At 38.7% G+C, this 15,688-nt stretch overlaps 1 protein-coding gene across 6 annotated transcripts in view; it reads left to right on the forward strand.

Annotated features, from left to right (window-relative positions):
- Window positions 1-4,305: 4,305 nt before the first annotated feature.
- Window positions 4,306-15,688, forward strand: part of ppp6r3 (protein phosphatase 6, regulatory subunit 3) — a 30,861-nt gene continuing 19,478 nt past the window's right edge. For all 6 annotated transcript variants that reach the window (XM_056416616.1, XM_056416617.1, XM_056416618.1 and 3 more), the window contains exons 1-10: window positions 4,306-4,476; window positions 7,042-7,205; window positions 7,300-7,533; window positions 10,100-10,286; window positions 11,451-11,588; window positions 12,554-12,619; window positions 13,200-13,312; window positions 13,563-13,676; window positions 14,369-14,495; window positions 14,674-14,826. In XM_056416616.1, the coding sequence (XP_056272591.1) occupies window positions 7,307-7,533; window positions 10,100-10,286; window positions 11,451-11,588; window positions 12,554-12,619; window positions 13,200-13,312; window positions 13,563-13,676; window positions 14,369-14,495; window positions 14,674-14,826 (1,125 nt within the window). In that variant the 5' untranslated portion in view covers window positions 4,306-4,476; window positions 7,042-7,205; window positions 7,300-7,306. The remainder of the gene's footprint in view (window positions 4,477-7,041; window positions 7,206-7,299; window positions 7,534-10,099; window positions 10,287-11,450; window positions 11,589-12,553; window positions 12,620-13,199; window positions 13,313-13,562; window positions 13,677-14,368; window positions 14,496-14,673; window positions 14,827-15,688) is intronic.

Raw genomic sequence — 15,688 nt, forward strand, 5'->3', positions numbered from 1 at the left:
AAAAGCAGTAATGGCAGTGGTGGCTGACCCCATTTTGAGCCCCAAAATAAAAATTGTCAATCTTTATGTTTTGGAAATATGTAAAAGTAATATTTGTACAAAATCATATTCTGCGCAAAATATATGCTTTTCCTGCACTTCCTGCAAGTCCTCTCCGCCACATGTCTGCATGCTCAGCTGGGGCCGAATCGATTTGGCCCAGAAGAGGCGGGTCTAAGAAGCAGTTTAGCCTGTTACTGATTAAAGCTATAAATGAGTGACATTCATACAATCAGCCAAAGTCGTCTTTAACTGCCACGTGAAGCAAATCTCAACTGCTCTACTCAGGAACGTGCACAGACATTTTGGGGGGCAGGTGCTCAAACCAAAAAAAAGGGCACCCAATGCCACAAAAAGAATTCTGACAGAGTTGAAGCATAAGCAGCAATACACTGATGATGCAATACATCCTCGACCTGCATTTCTTCTGGGCAGCATCAGACCGCTTACATTTTCTTTATGAATAAAGATGAATTATTATATAGCAACAACAGTAGGCCTACAAGCGTTCTGATTGGCTAATGGGTCGTCATGCCAGCCACGTATTGCCCTCCTCGCTGGTCTGATACGGATCAGTATTGCGCTCTTACGTCATTTTCAAAATGAGCGATATTGATAGACATCAACAGACATCCCTCTGAACAATACCAGTGAGCGCCGCGGAGCATGTCGGGGCGAAGTTCTCAGATAAATGCCCCGTCGGATATTAAAACACATTTTGGGGGACTTGATGACAGAAAGAGTAACTTTTATTCTTAAATACTGATGAATAAAAAAAGTGTCTCCAGCAAAAAGGGCACTTTTCTCATCCAGGGCAAAAGGGCTGGTGCTTGAGCACCACTAGGGCTTTATCTGTGCACGTGCCTAGCTCTACTGCAATTCCTTATTATAAGACTGCTCTAATAAGTCTCTTAAGTCCCTCCAGTTGATCCAGAATGCTGCAGCTCATGTTCTCACTAAAACTAAGAATAGAGATCACATTACTCGTGCACTAGCTGCTCTGCGCTGGCTCACCATAAAATCCAGAATCACATTTAAAATGATTCTCCTCACCTACAAAGCCTTGATTGGTGATGCACCATCATATCTTAAAGAGCTTGTAGTACCATATTGCCCCACTAGAGAGCTGTGCTCACTAAATGCGGGGCTACTTGTGGTTGCTAAAGTCTTAAAAAGTTGGATGGGAGCCAGAGCCTTCAGTTATCAAGCTCCTCTTTTACATCTAGTGAGTTAAAACGAAGTACAACTCAAGTGTGCATTTTGTTTGTGCGTTGAATTATATCTGACTGACTGACCAATATTTGTGTGTTCAGAACATTACTATACAAAAATCAAACATCTTAACTGTACCAATTCAGATGTTTTTCAAAATAAAAGTCCTACATTTATTGAATCAATAAGCTTATTTCTGAATATTTGAGGTGCTGTTAACATACTTTTCTCAATTATTATTAATAATGACTGGAGCATATGTTCAGGACATCTCTGACTCCACCCATATTGAAAATCAAATAATTATACTGTACCAATTAAGAGATTTTCTCAATAAAGAATAATTCAAAAAGCTAATTTCTGAATATGTAAATGTTTTAATATATATTTTTCAATAATAATTACAATATTTCTGCTGTCCTGATGTCAGTGGGGAGCTCGTTCCACAAGGAGCCAGGACACCAAACAGTCTTGATTTTGTTGAGTAATGGTCCATTCTTTCTACTGAGAAATATACAGTGTACTGAATATGTGATACGCTATCAAATGTATTTTCTCAATAATTCCAAACAATGGCTGATGCATATGGGTTCTGGATGTCTCTGACTAGATCAAATTTGACATATTTACAGTACCAATTAAAAATGTACAAGTCCGATTTTTCTACTGAGAATTATTTGATAACATAATATTGGATGTGCTATGAAATGGTTTTTTCAATAAATCCAAACAATGACTCAAACATTTGTTTTCAGAACATCTCAGACTTTTTTACTTTACCAAATAAGGGATTTTTTAAAAGTCTTAAAAAAAGCAAATGTCTCAATACTATAAAACATGCATTTCTTCATAACTCCAGACAATGGATGATGCATTTGTTTTCAGGACATCTTTGACTCCTCCCCTAGTGAAAATTAAACAATTTTAGTGTACCAATTAGGAGATGTTTCTAATTAAATGTCCTACGTTTGTATATTCATAAGCTTATTTCTGAATATTTTAGGTGCTGTAAACATAATTCCAAACAATCACTGATATATGCATATGTGTTCAGGGCATCTCTGAATCCAGAGAAGATATTTTTACTCTACCAATTCAAATATAGTACAATTTGTAAGAAGAAATAGTTAATTACTAAATATGACTCCTAAAAGAATTTTACGACACATATTTGACTCGTCCCATATCTCGCGCGAGAACACTTACATTAAAAGGCTTTCAAGTAGGACAATAGAAATGTTAAATTTTAGTATGGTTGGAGTCAGAGATGTCTTGAACACATATGCATTAGCGATTGTCAGGAATTATTCAGAAATATATTTTCATAGAAACTCAAATATTTAGATATTAGCTTTTTGAATGTACAAATGTAGGAAATACACTTTGGAAAATCTCAGAATGTGTACATACATTTTACGTATTGATTATTATACATATGCATCAGTCATCTTTTTAAATTATTGAGAAAAGCATGCTTATAGCACAACAAATATTCAGAAATTACCATTTTAAATGTATAAAGATAGGACTTTCACTTTGAAAATTATAAATTTCTAGTATGGGTGAAGTCAGAGATGACCTGAACACATATGCAGTCATTGATTGGAATTATTTATACATTTCATTTGATAGCACATCCAATATTCAGTTATTTGATATTTCTCAGTACAAATATAGGACCTTTAATTTGGAAAATCCCTTAATTGGTTCTGTAAAAAGTTTGTTCAGTGTGGATGGACTAAGAGATGTTCTGAACACATGTGCTTGGAATTATTAAGAACAATATATCTTTATAGCGCCATAATAATGTCAGACATTCTCTAATTAAAGATAAAATCAGTTCAGAGTTTTTACTTTGTAAAATATTTGAATTGTACCATTAAGATGTTTGATTTGTGTATCCATAGTCAGATATTGTGTATCCATAGTCAGATATAATTTACCGCTTAACTGTGTCTTATTTTTACACTATACACACTACATACTAGCCTATTGTTTACACTGTGCATAGTTACATAACATTGTACTGGGTATTCTAAAAAATGGTCTACAGTTGAGCATGGAAGTACATTTTTATAAAATCCATTTATTTATATATTATTAATTATTTTATCAGGAAAATGATTGGCAGATGAATCGATAAAGAAAAACATACAACATATTATATAAATAAGGTATGTAGTTCAAAGGAATCTAAACATGGAGTCAGCTATTGTCTGGATTTTGTTTACTGTTCAGTCACTACACCTGGTTTGCAGGCCTCTAGTTTGCTGTGTAAGCTGTCATGATTAAATAAATGTAATACAAATTATAATTTTAATAAATAACTAAGTTACATTTAAATGTGACAGACCATTTTTGCATTTGTTTATACCATACTCTGCTGTCAATACATTATAATTATATTCAAATTACAGTGATCGTAAATTGATCGTATTTTTTGTTTTAATTAACAGTAATTATAATAAGTATTGGCCTAAGATGACGCAGTCCCAAGATATGAAGTATCGCCGTGTTTACTTGGTTACAAGTAACACAGTCCATGGTTACACTCCGCCCTTATGTATGTGCTGTCGAGGCGAGGCTAAAGGTGAAAAACATCGCGAGATATATGGGACTCTTAGTTAATTGGGCGTTTCTCGGCGAGCCAATGGCGTGCTCGTAATCTGAGAGTATGTTCGATTTGTAATGCCAAGCAAACGTGAGAGCGGAGTTAATTATGACGTTCTACATAAACCGAGTTTCACCAAAATGTTATTATATAATTCAAGGGAAAAAACTGATTGTTTTTTTTTGCTTCCCACTATGACCACGCGCGTTTGACTAAACATATACAGTTGATAAAAACAGTGTAAACGCCGCTTTTCCGGGCCGCAAAATATGTATAATTCGATGAAATGACGCGATGGAGTAACACGCTCTGTAGCCAATAAAAACCCGAGGCCTGATTTGAGCGATGGGATTTTAACCAATAGTTGTGCAGTGACGATTTGAGTGACACACGCTGTAGCTGCGGTGGGGGAAGGGGCCGCTAAAGTTGACGGAACCGCCATCTTGAAAAGTGCCCTCCGATGATCTACCTTTTCGCGCCTGTCAGAATCAGTTTAAAACGCGTTATTTTTCCTCCGGAATTTCTTGTTTTCTCCGTGTTCGTCTTGTTAAGGCCCGGGGCTAATGGCAAGATAAGCTACATGTTGGAGACTCGCCGTTTACCCGTGTCTATCGGTAGGTACACTTGCCAGCCTTTACACTTGGTTGGTGCTGAAGAGACGGTTAGCCGGCGGTCTGCAGATAGCCGGCTAACGTTAGCTTCTTAGCAAGACGCATACATGGCCATCTTAACGCTGTCAGTCGCTCTTGGTGTAGCTCTAGCTAGGACAGGGGTAACGTTACACGTTTTAGGTGCCTATCAGTGTCAGCAGCTACCGTGAAGCTGTTGCGTTATTTAGTTGGGCAACTTGTCACCCAATAAGCGGTAGCTCAGTGATGCCGCTCAGGGCGACGGAACGTTGGTCCCTAACGGGAGTTTTGGTGGCCAGCGGAGCTAACAATAGCTAACGATGGCTAGTGACGTTAGCCCGTTTGCTTGAGCCGGTGCGCTAGCCTAGTACTCTGTTTGGGCCCTGTATGTAAATGTACTGACGTTACATGCCAGCGGAGTATTTCGACAGCACACAGTAAATAGCGTAAGTCAATAGACCCGTTTATATAAGATACGAGATTTTCCTTCGCGTTTAAAACCAGGAACCAGGAATTAAAACTCAATGATTTTCTGACGGTGCTCGGTTAACGAGCGTTATGTTAACAGTTTGTTTTTCGGAAACGCACGACTTTGCGTGTGTTTGGTTAAACAGCAGGAAACTAGTTTAGCTGACTTTAGTCGTCATTTGTGTTCACCGCTGTCTCCAACTGGTTCGACATACCATGCTGGGAATACTAAACCCGACAAGTATGTGTATTGCTAGTGCAGCTCTGTTGACGTTAGTAAGGGAAACGCTGTTGTCTAATTACGTCGATTGGAAACGTGACAGTCAACTGTCTCCACTGTCAGTAGCGAGTTAATGCATTGATCCACATGGTTTGGGTCTCGTGACTGTGGCATCCCATAAGACACTGTGCTATAGCTGTCTCCTTCACGTTCCTCGGGGTTGCTAAGATGCTTTTATTGCTTTTGGCCTTTGGTTTGTGTCTCACTGTCATTTGATTGTGTTCGGGGGCGAATGGTAGATTGATACATTACAGATTTTCCACAGTTACAAATGTATTACTTTAGCCAGTGGTAGACAGCTGTTGCAAAGGTATTTCTCATCGAAAGAATGACTAACGACACCGACATGATTAATATGATCATGACTAACTAGCATTGTAGTCTTATGATTTAGTTTTTAGTTCAGTGGCTAGCATCATTTGTGTTTATTCTGAGTAAAGGATTGTATGCATGGTATAATAAAAGGATTATAAGCATGGTATTATAAGATGGTTATAAAACATGTTTACCTGCAGCTAGCCATTATTCTCATGTTCCTCTTTTCCTCACCCCATTTATTTGATTCAAGATTCAAGATGTTTTATTTGTCACATACACACACAGGGTGTGCAGTGAAATGAAAGTGGCAATGCTCAGCAGGAATGTGCAAGGGCAACAAGTACACACTATTTACAATAAAAAACACAATATTTACTGTGTGTGTGTGTGTGTGTGTGTGTGTGTGTGTGTGTGTGTGTGTGTGTGTGTGTGTGTGTGTGTGTGTGTGTGTGTGTGTGTGTGTGTGTGTGTGTGTGTGTGTGTGTGTGTGTGTGTGTGTGTGTGTGCCTAAGAGGGGCAGTTGTGTGGGTCTATGTGGGGGTCCTGGTGAGGTCGGAGTTCACAGTCCTGATGGCCTGAGGAAAGAATCTCAGTCTCTCTGTTCTTGCAACGTGACTACAAGCTAAAACTGTGGTATTTGATATAGGTCGTTTTTTAAATTTCTTCGTGCATTTTGCTGATGTGAAGTTTGTAGTTGTAGCAGATTGAATGTGTCTGAATCTTACAACTGCATTTAAGCTGTAAACAACAGTAGACCTTTCTGTTTCAGGTGTAGAATTGCAATCATTTTGGGAAAAGCTATGTATAATGTCCTCTCTTTTTACCCTATCCTGTCTCATGAACATGTACTCCTTTAAAACATCCCCAAAGAAAGCTGTTGAAGCATACATGGGCAAGGAATCTGATGCTTTCTCGTTTATAAATCTAGCAGTGGTAACTGGAATTAATTTAATCCCTCACACTCGTTAAGGAATCTTGTTTGAACTGTGACTTGACTTGTGTTGCTCCGTGAGGCCAGAAAACATTGCATTATTATTATTATTAGTTTCTTGTAATATGTATTGGTTTGCATAATTTATTGTATGAATAATAACATTTCATACCAAAACCCATGAGTCTATTTGAATCTGTTGTGAAATGATGCAGACAACTTCATTCTTTTATAATATCAGAGAAGAAGCATTAGCATCCAAAGCTAACTGGTATTTTTTGTTTCGTATATATATATATTTATTTAAAGGTTTACATGTTCAGAATTGGTTTAAACCGTGCCTTTTTAGAGAGGATGTTCATGCTTCTAATTAGCCATAAATAGTTTGTTTTTAATGGGACTCGCCATTGTTGAACAGTAGAACCAGAAAACTGTTTAACTGCTAGTGTATGTGAATGATTTGTGCCTTTTTTGTGATAAGAATTGCCACGATATCCAAAAGCAGTGAAATATTCCTTTAACAACGTCTCCCCGTGTTTTTGTTTCCTCACAGGTGTGTGCTGTTAATCTGCTGTATGTGTGGTTTGTCTGTCTGTCCATCACCGCTGTCGGCCGGTCTGTCCATCTGGCTCGCCTGGAATGGGCCACAACTCCAAAGACTAGAACACACCTCTTTTTAACCTGAGCTCTGCTGTTAGGACACTAACACACTCGCAGGTAAGCTGAGGAAAGAGCTGTCCGACAACTGTCATCAACTATTATGTTCTGATATCCTCAGATTTTTATGAAACGTTTTGACGTTTTTTTTTAGAGCCAACATGTTTTGGAAATTTGACCTCCACACCACGTCCCACATCGACACCCTGTTGGAGAAGGAGGATGTGACTCTGACGGAGGTAATGGATGAGGACGACGTCCTGCAGGAGTGCAAGGCCCAGAACCACAAGCTGGTGGACTTCCTGCTGAGGCCGCAGTGCATGGAGGACCTTGTCACCTACATCACACAGGAACCCAGTGCCGATGTCGAGGAGAAGGTTAAATACAAGTAAGAGACACTGGAGCAGCGGATAAATCACATTTTAAGGACTGGTCTTGTTTCCTTTTTCAAGAGCGGTTTACAACTCCACAAAGACAACTGTTTTATTATTATTATCTTTATTTAAAAGAGACTATGTCAGGGTTTTTCCTGGGTCAAAATGGGTCTTCGCTGCTCCCAATTTTTTTTCCGTCTATTCATGCAGGTCGGGCTGTTGAGTGAGTGATCAGCAGCTGGCCACTCGGTCCATTCACGCAGCTCACAGTTGCGTATTGATCAGACAAGAAGACACGCTTATCAACTCCAGTGTTTCCCCTACCATTAGAACAGGGTGCGATCTCCACCCGCCACTCTGTAATTCACTCTCACCCCCCCCCCCCCCCCGTCAACAACTCATCTCGGCTCGTGCGCGCCAGAGCTCCGATGCCGGCACGCGCCTCGCTCAGCGGTGATGCGCGCACACAGGTGAGCTCACCTCAGTGTTAAATAAGCTTTGGGCACCAACATGGCTAGCGGCACTAGTCCCGCCCCCCTGAAGCTGTAAACCTAGGGGAAACACTGAACTTGATTACTGTTGATCAAAACAGAACGAGGGTTCGGCTGTAGCCGACTTGAAACATACTATTGGGAACATATTCGCTGACATGCACGTGACAAACACATTTTTTATTTTTTTCATCGCAGACTTTTTTTTGCCTTAGGTGCTCGGGATTTGTCATAGACGCTCGGGAAAACGGCGTAGGCGCGCGCCCAAATTTTCTCTATGCAGGAAAAACCCTGCATGTACAGTTGAAACAAATGTCACCATTTGATGCTCTACAACTAATTAGAATCTGTAGTCCCTTGACAGACTATAACAAACATAAAACAATAACAAACATGAAACAATAACAAACAGTCCAGGATTAGACGCACTACCACGGTATATATGGTAAGAACACAAAATACACACAAGCTACATTACAGCACATTAAAAGCAGTCTTTCTACTGTATTTCAGCCATTTATTTTACCATTGAAACAGGAGGAAAGCATAGCTTCCAATTGTGCAAATTTGAACACATCAGGAAACAATGATACGAGTCACTGTGTTCTTGTTTGCGTTGACCTTAATGCGACTGTCTGTATGGATCCACAAGAGACGGGCGGAGGTGGGAAAGGAGTTTTAAAAACTCCTGAACAACCGTCTCCAAAATAGACCATGTGCTCCTGAGAGTTTTCAAATCTTCAACAACACAGCAAGTTGAATCTTGTTGACTTCAGGCCCCGCCTCCTTATCATCCTGGCTTATGCCGAACTTTGTTTAACTTTTTGTTTTTAGCGCTGCTTAATATGAGAAGTCCTATGCTATGCCTTTTCTAATATTGATGCTACTAGCACCCGGTGCTTGAGAGTAATGCTCAGAACTGTGAATGTCACAAGAACCGATACGTTGGTACACATTTTGAAAACATGACTGTACTCGTTTTTCTACAGTATTACAGGAACAGGAGATCAGTGCTTGAGGCTTTTACTCCGTCCTCGGTGACAATAGAAAATTCCCGGATAAGGCTTGATTGTGAACAACCAATGTGTTGCTTGGCTAAATAGCAGAGCTAACGGCTAAAGTACAGACGCTGCATTGAGTTGCATTATGATGCGTTCAATATCTAATCAGTAAATGTGAGTTTTTGGGAATGTTAATCACTATCATGTGCCCACATTTAATCTTTTAAAATTGAGTTTTGGCAAGAAACTTGAAGCAAGCCATCAGGAATTAATAATAAATTCCCCCAAATTGGTGTAATAAAAGATTGTATGTTGAACTACGGGATCTATTGTTTTCCTGTAGTTGAAGTGCAGAGGGAATAGAACCGGTGCACCACTTAAACTGTGAATATAACTTTTTGTCTTCAGTTTGTTTACCCAAACTGAAACTTTTGGTAGTCTTCATTTGTATACAGTTTGAAGAACTAGGTCGTTTACAACCGGGCATCCACAGTTCATCAAGTATCTCAACATATAAGTTATTCTTTCTTGTCCTGCTTACGCTTCTTGCTTCGTACACTACCGTTTAAAAGTTTGGGGTCATCCAGACTATTTCGTGTTTTCCAAGAAAACTCACACTTTTATTTATCAAATGAATTGCAAAATGAATAGAAAATATAGTCAAGACATTGACAAGGAAATATTAATTTTGTTCTTCAAACTTGCATATCAAAGGAAGGCCAGTTTTATAGCTTCTCTCACCAGCATAACTGTTTTTAGCTGTGCTAACATAAAAAGGGTTTTAGGCAATAACACAATGTACCATTGGAACACTGGAGATGGGCCTCTATACACCTCTGTAGAGATTTCATTAAAAACCAGAGAATAGTCATTTACCACATTAACAATGTCTATAGTGTATTCATAAATAATTTAATGTTGTCTTCATTGAAAAAATACAGTGCTTAGAAAAGAAAAATGTCCTTATTTCTTAAAGTGTCTCCAAACTTTTGAACGGTAGTGTATATGGTGGTGTGAACACTGCAACACAGTATTGGAACCGTTTAATTGGAAAACAACTGTCACGGACCATTTTTGTTCTCTCCCAGATATCCCAACATATCGTGTGAGCTGCTGACGTCCGACGTGGGCCAGATCAACGACCGTCTGGGAGAAGATGAGAACCTGCTCATAAAACTGTACGGCTTCCTGCAGAACGAGCCGCCGCTCAACCCGCTCCTGGCCAGCTTCTTCTCCAAGGTCCTATCCATTCTCATCGGACGCAAGCCCGAACAGGTAACTTGTGTCTATCTGACAACGGGATCCAATTTGTCAGTCGATAGGTTTTTTCCAGAAACGATAATCGGGTCAAATGCTCTGAACAGGGTTCGTATGGTCATGGAATTTTAAAAAAATGGTTTCCAGGCCTGGAAAAGTCCTGCGAGAGAAAAAAATCCCCAAAGTTTTAGAAAAGTCCTGTAAATTTGTGACATTCATATGTTCATTTACGCTGAGTTTTAAATAATGAATATGCTTTTAAAAGAAAGACCATCAATATAAAGCCGGCATACACTCTTTCATACTTGCACATTTTCCGCGCTGCAAGTGAACACACCTTAACTGAAAAGACAAATGTTTTATTCTTTTAATCAAACTATTGTGTCATTTGTTTGTCATTTAAGGTTATACAGGACTGTCTCAGAAAATTAGAATATTGTGATGAAGTTCTTTATTTTCTGTAATGCAATTTAAAAAACAAATGTCATGCATTCTGGATTCATTACAAATCAACTGAAATATTGCAAGCCTTTTATTCTTTTAATATTGCTGATTATGGCTTACTGCTTAAGAAAACTCAAATATCCTATCTCTAAATATTAGAATATCATGAAAAAGTATACTAGTAGGGTATTAAACAAATCACTTGAATTGTCTAATTAACTCGAAACACCTGCAAGGGTTTCCTGAGCCTTGACAAACACTCAGCTGTTATAAATCTTTTTTTTTTACTTGGTCTGAGGAAATATTAAAATTTTATGAGATAGGATTTTAGAGTTTTCTTAAACTGTAAGCCATAATCAGCAATATTAAAAGAATAAAAGGCTTGCAATATTTCAGTTGATTTGTAATGAATCCAGAATGCATGACATTTTTGTTTTTTTAATTGCATTACAGAAAATAAAGAACTTTATCACAATATTCTAATTTTCTGAGACAGTCCTGTATACTGTATGTTTTGGAATTCTTATTGTTAGTTTAAATACGACATTTACTCACTTTTTCATGTATGCACTGAGATTTCACAAAATGTTTGGTCATGGAAATTTGGTTTAAAGTCCATGGAAATCCATCGGTCAACATGTGTATGAACCCTGTGTGAAGCCGTATCAGCTGTAGCAGAATTTGTCCACCTGTAGGGAACAATGCCGTTCATCCTCTGCACTGCCGGTGTGTTTCTAGATCGTGGAGTTTCTGCGGAAGCGGGAGGACTTCGTGGACTTGATGATCAAACACATCGGGACATCCGCCATCATGGACCTGCTGCTCCGAATGCTCACCTGCATCGAGCCGCAGCAGCTGCGACAGGACGTCCTCAACGTGGGTAGCAACACGACACATTCTCAGCGTATCACACATCTGTTCACTTCTCTCACAAACATGCCAACAGATTACATTTTTGCTCATTGTGATCTGACACGGTTCAGTAAATATGTATTGAGGACAAGTGTCATTTGCATTATGCTGTGCATGCTGCAGGTGTTCACTGATGCAGCAACATGAAGCGTTTCTACCTGCAGGTCCAACAGGTGTTGAGATGTGGAGAAAATGTTAACATTGTTTTGACAAAGTATTGACCTATTAAGTATTTGTAGATGCATTTGAAAGTGCACACCTGCAAACTTCTACAATAGTTCCTACTCCGTTAAGTGTTCAAAAAGCTGGACAGGAACAAGCTGGTAAAAAAGGGAACCATAAAGAAGTTTTATTTATTACTATTATAGATAAATATACCAGTATTGTACTTGTGATATTGTTCCATATTTGTGGTATTGGATCGAATTCTGGTATCGGCAATCATGATATTTATATTCAGAAAGTTGGTTCATGAACATCTTTAACCTTATTATATATAATTAACATTTATATTTATTGTTATTATTATTAGGGCCCAAGCACTGACTTAGTCTGAGTGGAGGACCGATTTATTCTTTAATTTTTCTCTACCAACCATCTAGTTCCAGCAGGTGTCAGTGGATGTCTCGAATGAAATCTCATTGCAAAAGCTGAGGTTGCATTATTTCGGCTGGTTTTGCAAGGCTGAAAGGTCAAATAAATGGCCGAGTTTCCAATATGAATTTGTTGGTTAATTCATAATTGTGTTTTCGTTGGGTGCTTAAAGCTACTAGAGACTTAAAATGTGGATTTCTATCTGTGAATTACTACTTTAGTGCACATAAACCAGGATGACATTTTGTTTTATAAAAGTTATTCTATACACAAAGCTACTTGAAGGGGACAATGCATTGGTAAACATATCACTTGTACTTGCTTTTGTCGTCCAGTGGCTGAATGAGGAGAAGGTGATTCAGAGGCTGGTGGACATGGTTCAACCGTCTCAAGACGAGGATGTGAGTTTCACACACACTTCACTGTTTCTTCGTTGGTCACCAGGATATTTAAGTTGAGCCAGGTACAGTTTGGTTTGGCATTCAGGACATTTTACTGTTCCCAAGTGAAATATTGGCTTTATAAATATTGTTTTCAGAGAATTTTTATGTCCACTTTTACTTTTTAAGGATTAGTTCACCCACATTACGAAGAATCGTAACGCTATCAGCCCAGCAGATGGAGTCCATTTGACTGTATTAGACATTTTAAATCTGCATTAAGATTAGTGCTAATGTGTATTCGGGATGTCAATCCTGTTTGATGCCAGTCAAAAACAAAACTAATCTCATTGGTCAAGTACTTTTTGATACCGTTTTATTCATTTATATGTTTATAATCCCTGATGATCTGCCTTCTTAGCAAACACAACATTTTACAAAATTGTATTTGAACACATCATAATAATGTCAGAATTTCCCCAACACAAATTTTACTGAATGGAGCTGATGAATTGGTTCAGGAATATGAGGATTTTGATTGGATCAAATAACAGATGTAGGTTTTATTTTCGTTGTATTTTCTCCACCTGTATTGCCTCAGAGACACTCCAACGCCTCCCAGTCTCTGTGTGAGATCATCAGACTGAGTAGAGACCAGATGTTCCAGGTCCAGGGCTCCTCGGATCCAGACCCACTTCTGTCCACACTTGAAAAGTATGCATACAAGAACTCTCATTCAGAACTGTAATAGTTGTCTTCATTGACTTTTTGAAATATAAGCTTCTAAGTTCTTTAGTGATTTTCTTGTTCATTAGTTATTTAGCCCTCATATGCTCTCCAGTTTTGTTTTTTAGTTGAGTTTATTTTGGACTCGGATCGTTCAGATATTTCAACGTTGGCTATTCGGCTATATAAACCGACTGCACTACACACCTGACTCCTTCATGTCTGTCCTCCTCCGCAGGCAGGAGACGGTGGAGCAGCTGCTTTTTAATATCTTTGAAAAAGAGAAGAATGAATCTGCAATCGTCAGCGTCATCCAGATCCTCCTCACATTGTTTGAGACGAGGAGACCAGCGTACGTCCTGTGGCCTCGACCACTCTTGATGTCGTGTGTGTGTATAAATTGTATATATTATATAAATACATTGTGTGTATATATAAATTATATATAATTTATGTATGTATTTGTATATAAATTATGTGTATGTGTGTATATATATAATTATTGGCTGAGAATGTGAAATAAGGAAAAGCATAAAGTAAGTGACCAATTTAGTTGACGTTATGTTTTTGTGTACTTTGTCACAGATTTGAAAGTAACTTGTCAAAGAATCTTTTTGGTTTAATACGGTATTACACTATACAATATCGTATTTGCATAGTTTAATGTTCACAGATTTAAAAAAAACAAAGAGCTGAGAACACGACAGGAACATGAGCGGTCACATGATCAAATGGCTTGTGAACCAGTTTATCCAGATTATCTGGTAAAAACAGACTGCAGGTAACACAGACAAGGCGGTAACACTCGGGGAATATATTCATATATTAACAAAAAATAGTTGTTGATAATGAGTACAAAAGAAAAACAGTAAAGTTTACACAATCAACTTTATAATCTCTATTACCATAACCACTGAGTATAGCTATGTGCTTCTATATCAGTTTTCCCTGTCTAACTTTGGGCACATTCCCAAAGACTTGGCACTGGCTCATTGTGCCGAGTCACCTCGTTCACCAGGTTCTTCTACTTTCGCTCCTTCGTAGGTTTGAGGGTCATATGGAGTGCCCCCCTGGGATGTCCCACCCTTCATTTTCAGTCAACCACAGCATCCTGGAGGCTGTGAGACCCCGACTCAAGGACTTTCACCATCTGCTACTGGAACCCCCAAAGGTAAAACCCACACTACTGAAGTGGCTTGTAGCCTGAAGTTGGGACTATTTAATCAGCTGTTTTCAGTCTAGCTGGAATTGGTATGTTCTTCGATGAGTATGTGACAGAGTCTTCTACCACAAAGTCTTAGTTCTCAGTTAGTTGTGGAATGATTGATCCGTTTATTCCCCACCAACAGGTCAATGTGATGAAGACAACGTGGGGGGTGCTGGACCCCCCTGTGGGCAACACGAGGCTCAATGTGGTCCGACTGGTGGCCAGTCTGTTGCAGAGCAACACTCACAGCATCAACACAGAACTCATCGACCTCAACACACTGGGAATAATACTCGTGAGTAATGTCTACAAAGTAACTAAAGTCAGATCTTTATTCTAAAGAAGTAACCAAAGTTGATGGGTCCCAACTGTGACAACCGGAAAATTAGTGTTTGATCAGAGATTGTGTTGTTTTTCTCTTTTTTTATTTGAGCTTTTATCCATTTTTACAAAACATTTGAGGGCAGCTACAACATTTTAAAATTATATGAGAAAACAAGTATGTTTCCTCTAATTGAACACAGCTATAGGTCATAGAATGAGCTCTTCCATCAGTTAGGTACACATAAAGTCATTAAGACGCATGTCGATACATTAATCTGTATGAAAGTGTCTTGCTCAGAAAAGTATTAGACGGGCTGAAACAAATAAAATTTTTCACCATATTCAACATTTAAGGTGAACCATGTAGTTCAATAAATGGAAACGCAAGTAAATGTAGCATAAAAGGTTTTCTGTCAGTCTTTGTTGTTCGCATTGAACAACATGTTTTTTTTTCCCACCTAATGAGATTCAATATCTGCAGTTAAAAAAATGACTGGTAATCTTGGCCATTATTTCTACTATCATCTATTATATTGTTCAAAGAGCTGCCTTCATTACTGGGACGTGCAGCTGTGAGAAACGGCTTTACCACAACGTGAAGTAACGATGTAGATGTGAGCTGTACAAGCAAACGGGAGCGTTACGCCACAGACTTTTACCTGCTGCACTTATTGTAGTTTAGTGTACGTGAGTTTCACTTGACATTCTCAGGTCTCATTGCTTTTGGTTTACATCGGGAAGTGGTTCAGGTAACGACGTTAAACTGACATTAGTTTGGCTCTGAACTGCATATCGGGAACAAATGTGCATTGTTAAGTGTTACTTTTACCTGA

This window comes from Pseudoliparis swirei, chromosome 6 (assembly GCF_029220125.1).
Source record: "Pseudoliparis swirei isolate HS2019 ecotype Mariana Trench chromosome 6, NWPU_hadal_v1, whole genome shotgun sequence".
In the NCBI taxonomy this organism is placed as follows: domain Eukaryota; kingdom Metazoa; phylum Chordata; class Actinopteri; order Perciformes; family Liparidae; genus Pseudoliparis; species Pseudoliparis swirei.